At 48.5% G+C, this 11946-nt stretch overlaps 1 protein-coding gene across 2 annotated transcripts in view; it reads right to left on the bottom strand.

Moving 5' to 3' along the window:
- The window catches only part of frmd6 (FERM domain containing 6), an 18663-nt gene continuing 6717 nt past the window's right edge, over positions 1-11946 (bottom strand). For both annotated transcript variants that reach the window (XM_027275032.1, XM_027275031.1), the window contains 8 exons: positions 6274-6429; positions 6021-6086; positions 5694-5762; positions 2678-2852; positions 2131-2439; positions 1915-2046; positions 1642-1733; positions 1-1407 (listed from right to left, as the gene is read on the bottom strand). In XM_027275032.1, the coding sequence (XP_027130833.1) occupies positions 1117-1407; positions 1642-1733; positions 1915-2046; positions 2131-2439; positions 2678-2852; positions 5694-5762; positions 6021-6086; positions 6274-6429 (1290 nt within the window). In that variant the 3' untranslated portion in view covers positions 1-1116. The remainder of the gene's footprint in view (positions 1408-1641; positions 1734-1914; positions 2047-2130; positions 2440-2677; positions 2853-5693; positions 5763-6020; positions 6087-6273; positions 6430-11946) is intronic.

Below are 11946 nucleotides of genomic sequence, written 5' to 3' on the forward strand. Positions count from 1 at the left end.
AATGAAGTCGCTGACAGAGCTGGAACTGTTTTTGTCACAAGCTGTTCACAAACCAACCGACGACGACCTCCTGCCGTCAGGTGACGCTTCCTGACCGCGGTCTTTAAAAAGATAAAACCAGTCTTTAGAGATCTCACACGTCCTTAATACTGTCACATCGCGTTTGTTTGTAATACTGAACGAAAGAGTAACTGTCCGGGCAGCTCGTACAAAAACACACACACACAGATTTCAGGTAACACGAGAAGATGCAAAATAAAAAATAATAATAAAAATGTAACAAATTCCAGTTTGAAACGATGGAACAGAAGAAGAAGAAGACGGACGTGTGCGTCTGAATGTACAGTTTGTTTTGGCCTCCATCTGATTACAGGGAAGCTCTCGTGGCCGCACGTCGGGACACGTTAAGTCGACTCGACCTCATTCCTCCACGGAAACAGTTTCAAACCTTTCAGTCTTTTTTGTATTTGACATTTGAGATGCTGAAGAACTGGCTCGATCGGCTCCTCCAGTTGTGCACGTACAAAGGTTTGAAAGAAATTAAAGCGGAGCTCCGACTCCTGATTGGATCTTTAGAAACGAGGAGGAGGGGTAAGGTGAGGGCGCGTGATTGTCGAAGGCGGCGGTTTGACACCTGCATAGTGTGATGAAGGCACGGCGGCTGTGTGTTCACATGAGTCCAGTCTGAGAGAAGGAGGAGGAGGAGGAGGAGGTGGAGGAGGAGGGGGTGGAGTTGGCACACTGCACTTCCTGTTGAGGTAAGATGAAGTGGCGTGGAAGAGTCGGACTTCGCTGTCTTTGGTTCGTAGCTCAGTGATTTGTGTCTTTGAAGCTCTTCGTGAGTCTTATGTGGTTCTTAAAATCCGTCTGGAGGAGACAGATTCGAATAAAAGTGTTTTTTGTTTTTTTTAAAGAAGATGACACGATCCCTTTTTGTTTCCTTTCACACGCGGGAGCAGCTCGCGTCACGTTTTAGACACACGGGTTCTCTGTTCGTTCCTAAAGTTCCTCCGTGTTTTGTTCGTTCGTTATGTGTGGCACCTTCGGCGGCGCTCTCTCTCCTCCCGTCTCGTTCCCTGAGGGCTCAAACGTCTCCACATCTGACACGGAGGAGCGTTACACCACGAACTCGGGGACCTCCTCGCTCGTCAGGTCCAGGGAGAAGTATTTGTTGGCTCTCTTGATGGGGAACGGGTGCTGCTCGCTGAGCATGCTGGCGCGCTGGTCGGCGAGGCCTTGGTAGCAGCCGCTGTCGCTCAGCTCCTGGGCGCAGCCGAAGGTGTAGCTGTGGGCGGTGTCCTGGCAGAGCTCCGCCCACTGCAGGCAGTCCTTCTGGTAGAGCCGGACGTCGTCCAGAGACTGGCTGTGCCGGTCGGTGGAAGACTGAGGCTTCCTGGACGCAGATGTCTGCAGGTGGAGACAAATCAAATATTACGAAGCTGTTAATTACCGTCAGTCACTCAGGAGTCACGCTGTAATTAACTTTCCACGTCTGTTGTACTCGGCTGGATTTAGAGCGGAACTATGTGACACCTCGACAATAGTTTCCTATTCAGTAATGAAACAGAGGAGCGTCCAACAGAGTACACAGTACAGAGTACGGAACAACGTGTTTAACCACAGATCGGGATGTCGGTTTACCTGCGGCAGAGACTCGATGCTCTGTCCTCTCATCTTGACGACGGTCTCGGAGGAGCTGGAGGTGGAGGAGCTGACGTCCTTGACGATCAGTCCTGTGGAGAACAGACGACAAACGTTCAGCCGCAGTAGGAAACGACTCTTGGTCGGCCTCCGTTAAAAACGATTTCACAGATGTAGAAATGATTCAGCCTGGGTTTTTACGAGCTTCTTTATGTTCGACTGTTAAAACCTTCTGCAGACGCTGCAGGGAGTCAAAGCGGGGCAGATCTGTACCTGAGTATCCGTTGCTCTGATCGGGCGACATGGTCAACATGTCCTCGGTGATGTGGATGCACAGCTCCTGATCCAGAGCCATCTCGTGAAGCTCCTCGTAGTCTTTGGGGTCGTCCACCAGCATCTCGATCTCTGAACAACACACAGTGTCTGAATTAGTACAAAGTTGCACGAGTAATCTTGATTTGAGCGTCGACATCGACTCTCCACTCTCACCGTCGTCGTCCAGGATGCGCTCCTTGCCGCTGCTCTCGATGCCGGAGGTGTGCGAGCTCCCGTGGCTGGTCGTGGACGAGCTGCAGGTCCGTAGCGGCCTGTGCGGGGCCTGACTCGGGGCCCTGAAGCTGTCCGTCTCGATGCCGGAGGTGTGCGAGCTGCCGTGGCTGGTCGTGGAGTGACGGGACAGGCGTTTGTGGTGAGACATGCTGCCTGCGCTGCTGCCGCTGGCCCGGGAGCGTTTGTCCAGGTGCTCCATGTCCAGATCCAGAGCGTCGCTGATGTACGACTCCCTGTACTGCTTCTTCTCTGGAATCAGCCAAACACAGACACGGCGCCGTTTATAACAGAGTTCAAAATGTCTAAAAACTTGAAATACTGCCTTAAATTACAGCACAAGTTCCACATTTTTGGGAGTGATTTGTTTTCTGGCCGACAGTTAGAGGAGAAGATTGATGCCTCTCTCACATCTGCCGGACTATTTCTTACTGTGGTAACACACACTCAATGTAAGACAGGATGAGAGGTGAAAAAGCTGGAAGATAACCTTCGTTTTCCTCCAACCGGCGGACTTGTTTGAGGACCGGCTGCAGGTTCATGTAGAGCCGGTGGCTGTTGCTGAGCAGCTGCAGGAGGTGGCGAGAGCGCACGGGGCAGCCGGTGTAGTAGATGAGCTTACGGGCCGAAGGCAGACCGTCGGGAAGGATTTCAAACTTCTTCCCCTGAGAGACGGACAGAAAACAAAAAAACACATGAATGTTGATTACAGGACTCTGTGATTTACTGCAGCCAGTAATATACGATTATGAAACAGGAATGTAGATTTCAAATATGATTAAATGCCAGAAAGGCCTGAAGGCAAAACCGCGAGAGACAGAGAGGAGGGACGCAGTGCAACACAATGCACAAGTTTGTGTATCTGTTCTTGATTTCTGCATTTTTGAGCAGATTTGATGGTTTTCCAGGAAGAGGACATGTTGGCTGAACGCGTGGAAAAACTAAAATGGTGGGTTTGTGCTTTCTTCCCGCGCCTTTTTTTTTTTTTATTTTGGCAGAGGCATCGACCCAATAACAGCTGTCTTTAGTGTCAGCGGGGTTGTTTTCAATACAGACCTATAAACATTTCTGCGAGGGTTTGACTTTCAAAGGCGACGGGCGGCTTTAAAAGGCCTGGAAAATGCAAAGAGCTGCACATTTCTGACCGCAGCACGGAGCTGCACGGTTCACAGGTTTTTTTTAAAGAAACCAGCTTAATCCAAGCGTGTTCAAAGTTTGTGCATAGGTAGGGCGGCACATTATAGATAATCATCGTTGTGTTATGGGGAAACGAGTTCATAAAAACGTCACCGACAGCGGCTTTCCAATAAACGATAATCTCCTCTGGGCAGAGGCTGAAATACTTCCTGAGCTGCAGGAAAACTCGGGCTGAGGAATTCTCCTCCATCCTTCAACTCCACTGTTTGTCTTCGACCTCAAACTGCCCCTCTGCAGCTCCCGGTGGCCGTCAGTAAAACACTGAAATCATCTCGGGCACAGAGCGAGGCGAAGCAGCTCTGTTCCCTCTGCTCGGAGAAGTTACGCTGCCCTGTGGGTGGTTCTGTTCGTGTTTTTATGTGAGCATTTTGAAACTGTTGTCCTCGTTTTGGGCACAAACGTCTCTATATAAAGAACAGAGGAGTGTCAGCAGACGTCTGAACCAAAAGTTCCAGTTTTTGTTGCTCATACACGACCTACATCTACGTGAGTTGATGATCTCCCTGTACTTGGACTAATTGGTTTGTAGACGCGTCTGATGTCAGATGATTTGAAAAGTGAATGCTCATCTTCATCTAGTTTAATCACGTTGTTTCTCCTTCTTCCTGTTCTGGCGATGACGCATCAGAACTTCTTGTATTTGGTTCTGGTTCCTGAAAGTTCGAGCCGTCCTTCAAAATGTTTTCACGCTCGAGACGAACCAAAGCGGGTCGACCAGCGAGATCAACTCTTTTCATCAAACCGAGGTTGTGCTGAGTCATCAGGGTCTCAAACTGGACTAAATGAGACAGATGAGCCTGTTGTTGTTGTTGTTGTTGTGCTGTCATTACTGATTTTTACTGAGGGGGACGGATGAAAAAAGATTTTCACCCTGGGAATGAGTCTTCACTGTGACTGTGAATCTGTTTGATGCAGGTACAGATCAAATCCAAACATATTGAACGTTTCTCTGCTGCTGGTAACTTTATTCCAGACTTGGTTATTAAAAGGTTTTCAGACGGCACTTAAACTGGGTTCTTGTTTCATTCAGTGCACATGGTCAGTCCGTGTAAACTCTCTGCTGAGGGCAGCTGGATAACCTCGTCCCTCTTCCAACAGGCCACACACGTCGAAAACCAGGGGGGCCGCATCCAACAATCCCTCAACGAGACCAGCATCAACTGGCGAGGTTGAGCAGAGTCTCAGATCCAACACCACAGGACACGAGGGTGATGACTTCATCTCAGCTCCCAGAAGGAAGAGGGGGGTGTCAAACTCTAACAGACTCAGGAGAAGCATAAAAGCATCAGACACACAGATTTCTACGTCCTCATTCCTTTAAACCTCGATAAGTTAAAGTCACCCCGGACAATATCCTCAACAGAAAATCCCCCGGAAAAAACCATCGCATGAAACATCTGGTGTTTATTGACCCACGCGTCCCTCCGCCCTGCTGCTCACTCTGGCTCGTTCGGGGCCGTAGCTGCAGCCGTGGTGGCAGCGGTGTTTCTGGATGACGTGACTCGTGGGTGGGGTGGGAGGAGAAAAGCCTGTTATTCGGGAGAAGGGTGGGACGGGGCCACGAGAGGCCCTTCGTGTCCACAGTGAAACCACAGCCAAGCCACCGCCGGGTTTCGCTCTCACGACGGCTGCAGACGTGAGGAAACCGCCGAGAAAACAAGGAGGAGGAAAACAGGATGTCTTCACGGTGAACTGTGCGGCAGATGAGACCAAAGAGAAACTCCGACTTCCTCACAGTCATGAAACCTGCTCGACTCAGTGATAAGCAGTAATAACTTCTCTGGATTGTGATTAACAGCCGGGCCGGCACAAACCGTGAAGCCGTCTCAGTCAAGCAGATATATAGCGAGCTTCTCGGCCTTCCAGCGATAACACAAACCCTATGGAAGCAAATCAACAGACGGACTCGGAGCACAGATGAAAAGATTCAACACACCAGCGATTATTGATAAAAAAATGAATAAATCAAGAGGGGTGTACATCCAATGGAAGAAACGCTGCTGCAGATTACATGAAAATATGTATACGATATCTGCGTGTGTGCACAGGCAGGGGAAGTCTTTCTAAATCCCTGATTAGTTCCAGAGGACTCGCGGGGTTAAGATAAAACAGCAGTGTGGAGGAAAAGAAGCCTTGTGTAAAAAAATCCACGACCTCGAGCAGCAGCAGCAGCAGAGTTCATAAACATCGGCATACGCCGGGAGATGTTTGAGTTGTCGTCATCACAAAACAAACTACGGTGCAGGTGAAAAATGTTTCTCTGGGCTATGTGTTGAGAAGAAAAAGGTGTGATGGTGCGTCTGACTCACCACAAATACCAGTTTTCCCACGTTGGTCCAGGGGAAGTCGTACAACAGCTGCCTCACGGAGCCGACGTTCTGCAACACGGAGCGCAGAGTGAATAAATTCAGATACGACTCTCTATTACTCAGCTCTGAAAGTTCACAACAATGCACCGAGACTTTTTCCCAAATCATGATTCGGTTAGTTTAGATACATGAAGAGTTAAATAAGACTTTTAATGTCTCGATTACTTGACGAGATGTTTGCAGTCGTCTTCAGACTTTAGGAACGCACGAAGCAGCTAAAAAGTAAAGTGTGAATAAAATATTTAAACCATAAGAAACGTGGATTACCTGAAATATCTGAATACCACGTAAAGTCAGTCCCAATGTGAGAGATGCGTCCACTTCCTTCTTGTCCTGTTGAAAGAGATGAGATCAAATATAAATCAGGAGAAGATGTTAATGCATCAAATGTTTCCTCAGGGTGTATTCAGACAGCTCTTCCATTCATTTGAGCAGGTGTCTGATTGTACCCTGATCCAAGGAGCAAAGCAGCAGAGTTTCTATGTCAGTGTTTGGACTCAAACCGTGTGCCACCTCTCACCTTGTAGAGTCTGTAGTAGTGGACGGTGACGTCGTCCAGCTGGGCGCACTCCTTGATGTATTTCAGATGCGCCTCTGAAGCCGTGAGGGCAAACTGGTCTTTGTGCATGTTGGGGATGTGCCTCAGGATGTACTCGCGGCCACGCTTGGCTATCACCTGAGCGGGAAAGAGAAAAGGAGGGAAACGTCAGGCTCGGCTTCGCTGAACTTGTACACGCTCGTTACAAAACAGATCGGCGGGGCGGGATGCTGATGAAGCCGATGAGGCCGGTGAAGCTCCATGCCGCAGGGCAAACAGATGTCAACCTGGAGAGGCTGAACGAGAGGCACGAGCCGGCTTCTGAGTAAGCTTCCTGAGCACCTAAATCTGCTGGAGGCTTTCTGGAGGGTAGCGCTCGTCATCAAACAATTTCCTGTCACTGCTGGTTTCGAGTGGCGATAAGCAGGCGGGAGGCTAATTACAGGAAGTGAAGGGCAATCAGGCGGGCGTGGCAGAGAGGTGGAGGATGGTGAGGGGGGGGCAGTGTGGCCAGAATCGCCATGTCATCTGGAGCGTTTCTCAAGAGTCATAAAGAATAACAGTGTGTGTGTGTGTGTGTGTGTGAGTGTGTGTGTGTGTGTGTGTGTGTGCCACTTCCAGGGACAAAAATAAACGTTCCAGTTCTCATTATCCCGCATGCTGCCGATGTGGAGCTGTCGCTAAGTGTTTGGTCAGCGTGATTAATGGAAGGTGGCTACAGACACACACACTGTACACACACACTGTACACACACACACACACACACAGAGCAGGTCAGGACACTGCCCGGCAGCCTCTTCGCTGTACAGTAGCTGCTCAGTGATACGGCGATCTTTTTATTTTGGGTCTTTTTCCACCTGAGACCTGTTTAAGTCACAGACGATGTTTTACAAGGACGTTCACTGTGACTCAGTGATCATCAGACACGGTGATGCGTTCACTTGATTAGTCACATTTAACATTTAGAGGAAGCTTTCAAACACCTTGTTCACGTTGCAGCAGAAGGGAAGTCAATTAAAAGACACGTAACAATAACTAACATCTGCTTTGATTCTGGCCTCAGACCTTGCTCTCTATCTCTGTCCTAACATTTCCTGTCTCCCTCTTTACTATAATATCTAATAAAGGCAAAAAATTATAGATATAAAAGAAAACAGTGAGGGAATCACTTCATAGAATTACAAACATGAAGTCGGTGTTGATTTACATTTACGTTTTTGTCAGCATTACCGTGGTGACGCCTGAAACCGACAGAAAATGGATCAATTTTGTTAACACTGACTGTTGATTACAGGACTCTGTGATTACTGCAGCCACGTAATATACGATTATGAAACAGGAATGTAGATTTCAAAATGATTAAATGCCAGAAAAGGCCTGAAGGCCAAACCGCGCGAGACAGAGAGGAGGGACGCAGTGCAACACAATGCACCGTTTGTGTATCTGTTCTTGATTTCTGCATTTTTGAGCAGATTTGATGGTTTTCCAGGAAGAGGACATGTTGGCTGAACGCGTGGAAAAACTAAAATGGTGGGTTGTGCTTTCTTCCCGCGCCTTTTTTTTTTTTTTTTTTTTTTGGCAGAGGCATCGACCCAATAACAGCTGTCTTTAGTGTCCGCGGGTTGTTTTCAATACAGACCTATAACATTTCTGCGAGGGTTTGACTTTCAAAGGCGACGGGCGGCTTTAAAAGGCCTGGAAAATGCAAAGAGCTGCACATTTCTGACCGCAGCACGGAGCTGCACGGTTCACAGGTTTTTTTTTTAAAGAAACCAGCTTAATCCAAGCGTGTTCAAAGTTTGTGCATAGGTAGGGCGGCACATTATAGATAATCATCGTTGTTTATGGGGACGAGTTCATAAAAACGTCACCGACAGCGGCTTTCCAATAAACTATATCTCCTCTGGGCAGAGGCTGAAATACTTCCTGAGCGCAGGAAACTCGGGCTGAGGAATTCTCCTCCATCCTTCAACTCCACTGTTTGTCTTCGACCTCAAACTGCCCCTCTGCAGCTCCCGGTGGCCTCAGTAAAACACTGAAATCATCCGGGCACAGAGCGAGGCGAAGCAGCTCTGTTCCCTCTGCTCGGAGAGTCCTGCTGCCCTGGGTGGTTCTGTTCGTGTTTTTATGTGAGCATTTGAAATGTTGTCCTCGTTTTGGGCACAAACGTCTCTATATAAAGAACAGAGGAGTGTCAGCAGACGTCTGAACCAAAAGTTCCAGTTTTGTTGCTCATACACGACTACATCTACTGAGTGATGATCTCCTGTACTTGGACTAATTGTTTGTAGACGCGTCTGATGTCAGATGATTTGAAAAGTGAATGCTCATCTTCATCTAGTTTAATCACGTTGTTTCTCCTTCCTTTTGTTCTGGCGATGACGCATCAGAACTTCTTGTATGGTTCTGGTTCCTGAAAGTTCGAGCCGTCCTTCAAAATGTTTTCACGCTCGAGACGAACCAAAGCGGGTCGACCAGCGAGATCAACTCTTTTCATCAAACCGAGGTTGTGCTGAGTCACGGGTCTCAAACTGGACTAAATGAGACAGATGAGCCTGTTGTTGTTGTTGTTGTTGTGCTGTCATTACTGATTTTTACTGAGAGGGCGGATGAAAAAAGATTTTCACCCGGGAATGAGTCTTCACTGTGACTGTGAATCGTTGATGCCGGTACAGATCAAATCCAAACATATTGAACGTTTCTCTGCTGCTGGTAACTTTATTCCCGACTTGGTTATTAAAGGTTTTCAGACGCACTTAAACTGGGTTCTTGTTTCATTCAGTGCACATGGTCAGTCCGTGTAAACTCTCTGCTGGGGCAGCTGGTAACCTCGTCCCTTTCACAACAGGCCACACACATCGAAAACCAGGGGGCCGCATCCAACATCCCTCAACGAGACCAGCATCAACTGGCGAGGTTGAGCAGAGTCTCAGATCCAACACCACAGACACGAGGGTGTGACTTCATCTCAGCTCCCAGAAGGAAGGGGGGTGTCAAACTCTAACAGACTCAGGAGAAGCATAAAAGCATCAGACACAAAGATTTCTACGTCCTCATTCCTTTAAACCTCGATAAGTTAAAGTCACCCGGACAATATCCTCAACAGAAAATCCCCCGAAAAAACCATTGCATGAAACATCTGGTGTTTATTGACCCACGCGTCCCTCCGCCCTGCTGCTCACTCTGGCTCGTTCGGGGCCGTAGCTGCAGCCGTGGTGGCAGCGGTGTTTTGGATGACGTGACTCGTGGGTGGGTGGGGGAGAAAAGCCTGTTATTGCGGAGAAGGGTGGGACGGGGCCACGAGAGGCCCTTCGTGTCCACAGTGAAACCACAGCCAAGCCACCGCCGGGTTTCGCTCTCACGACGGCTGCGGAGCGAGGAAACCGACGAGAAAACAAGGGAGGAAAACAGGATGTCTTCACGGGAATGTGCGGAGATGAGACCAAAGAGAAACTCTGACTTCCTCACAGTCATGAAACCTGCTCGACTCAGTGATAGCAGTAATAACTTCTCTGGATTGTGATTAACAGCCGGCCGGCACAAACCGTGAAGCCGTCTCGTCAAGCAGATATAGCGAGCTTCTCGGCCTCCCAGCGATAACACAAACCCTATGGAAGCAAATCACACAGACGGACTCGGAGCACAGATGAAAAGATTCAACACACCAGATTATTGATAAAAAATGAATAAATCAAGAGGGGTGTACATCCAATGGAAGAAACGCTGCTGCAGATTACATGAAAATATGTATACGATATCTGCGTGTGTGCACAGGCAGGGGAAGTCTTTCTAAATCCCTGATTAGTTCCAGAGGACTCGCGGGGTTAAGATAAAACAGCAGTGTGGAGGAAAGAAGCCTTGTGTGAAAAAATCCACGACCTCGAGCAGCAGCAGCAGCACAAACATCGGCATACGCCGGGAGATGTTTGAGTTTTCGTCATCACAAACAACAAACAACGTGCAGGTGAAAAATTTTCTCTGGGCTAGTGTTGGAAGAAAAAGGTGTGATGGTGCGTCTGACTCACCACAATACCAGTTTTCCCACGTTGGTCCAGGGGAAGTCGTACAACAGCTGCCTCACGGCCGACGTCTGCCAACAGGAGCGCCGAGTGAATAAATTCAGATACGACTCTCTATTACTCACAACAATGCACCGAGACTTTTTCCCAAATCATGATTCGGTAGTTTAGATACATGAAGAGTTAAAGAGCTTTTAATGTCTCGATTACTTGACGAGATGTTTGCAGTCGTCTTCAGACTTTAGGAACGCACAAGCAGCTAAAAAGTAAAGTGTGAATAAAATTTTAAACCATAAGAACGTGGATTACCTGAAATATCTGAATACCACGTAAGTCAGTCCCAATGTGAGAGATGCGTCCACTTCCTTCTTGTCCGTTGAAAGAGATGAGATCAAATATAAATCAGGAGAAGATGTTAATGCATCAAATGTTCCTCAGGGTGTATTCAGACAGCTCTTCCATTCATTTGAGCAGGTGTCTGATTCGCTGGATTCTGTCTGATTGTACCCTGATCCAAGGAGCAAAGCAGCAGAGTTTCTAGTTCAGTGTTTGGACTCAACCTGTGCCACCTCTCACCTTGTAGGTCTGTAGTGTGGACGGACGTCGTCCCGCTGGGCCACTCCTTGATGTATTTCAGATGCGCCTCTGAAGCCGTGAGGGCAAACTGGTCTTTGTGCATGTTGGGGATGTGCCTCAGGATGTAATCGCGGCCACGCTTGGCTATCACCTGAGCGGGGAAAGAGAAAGGAGGAAACGTCAGGCTCGGCTGCGCTGAACTTGTACACGCTCGTTACAACAGATCGGCGGGCGGGATGCTGATGAAGCCGATGAGCCGGTGAAGCCTCACGCCGCAGGGCAAACAGATGTCAACCTGGAGAGGTGACGAGAGGCACGAGCCGGCTTCTGAGTAAGCTTCCCGAGCACCTAAATCTGCTGGAGGCTTCTGTAGGGGTAGCGCTCGTCATCAAACAATTTCCTGTCACTGCTGGTTTTGAGTGGCGATAGCAGGCGGGAGGCTAATTACAGGAAGTGAGGGCAATCCGACGGGCGTGGCAGAGAGTGGAGGATGGTGAGGAGGGGGGGGGGAGTGTGGCCAGATCGCCATGTCCATCTGGAGCATTTCTCAAGAGTCATAAAGAATAACAGTGTGTTGTGTGTGTGTGTGTGTGTGTGTGTGTGTGTGTGTGTGTGTGTGTGTGTGCCACTTCCAGGGAAAAAATAAACGTTCCAGTTCTCATTATCCCGCATGCTTCCGATGTGGAGCTGTCGCTAAGTGTTTGGTCAGCGTGATTAATGGAAGGTGGCTACAGACACACACACAAACACACACACACCACAACACACACCACACACACACACACACAACACACACAGAGCAGTCAGGACACTGCCCGGCAGCCTCTTCGCTGTACAGTAGCTGCTCAGTGATACGGCGATCTTTTTTTTTGGGTCTTTTTCACCTGAGACCTGTTTAAGTCACAGACTGATGTTTTAACAGGACGTTCACTGTGACTCAGTGATCATCAGACACGGTGATGCGTTCACTGTTAGTCACATTTAACATTTAGAGGAAGCTTTCAACACCTTGTTCATTGCAGCAGAAGGGAAGTCAATTAAAAGACACGTAACAATAAC

This window comes from Larimichthys crocea, chromosome XXIV (genome assembly GCF_000972845.2).
Source record: "Larimichthys crocea isolate SSNF chromosome XXIV, L_crocea_2.0, whole genome shotgun sequence".
NCBI lineage: Eukaryota > Metazoa > Chordata > Actinopteri > Sciaenidae > Larimichthys > Larimichthys crocea.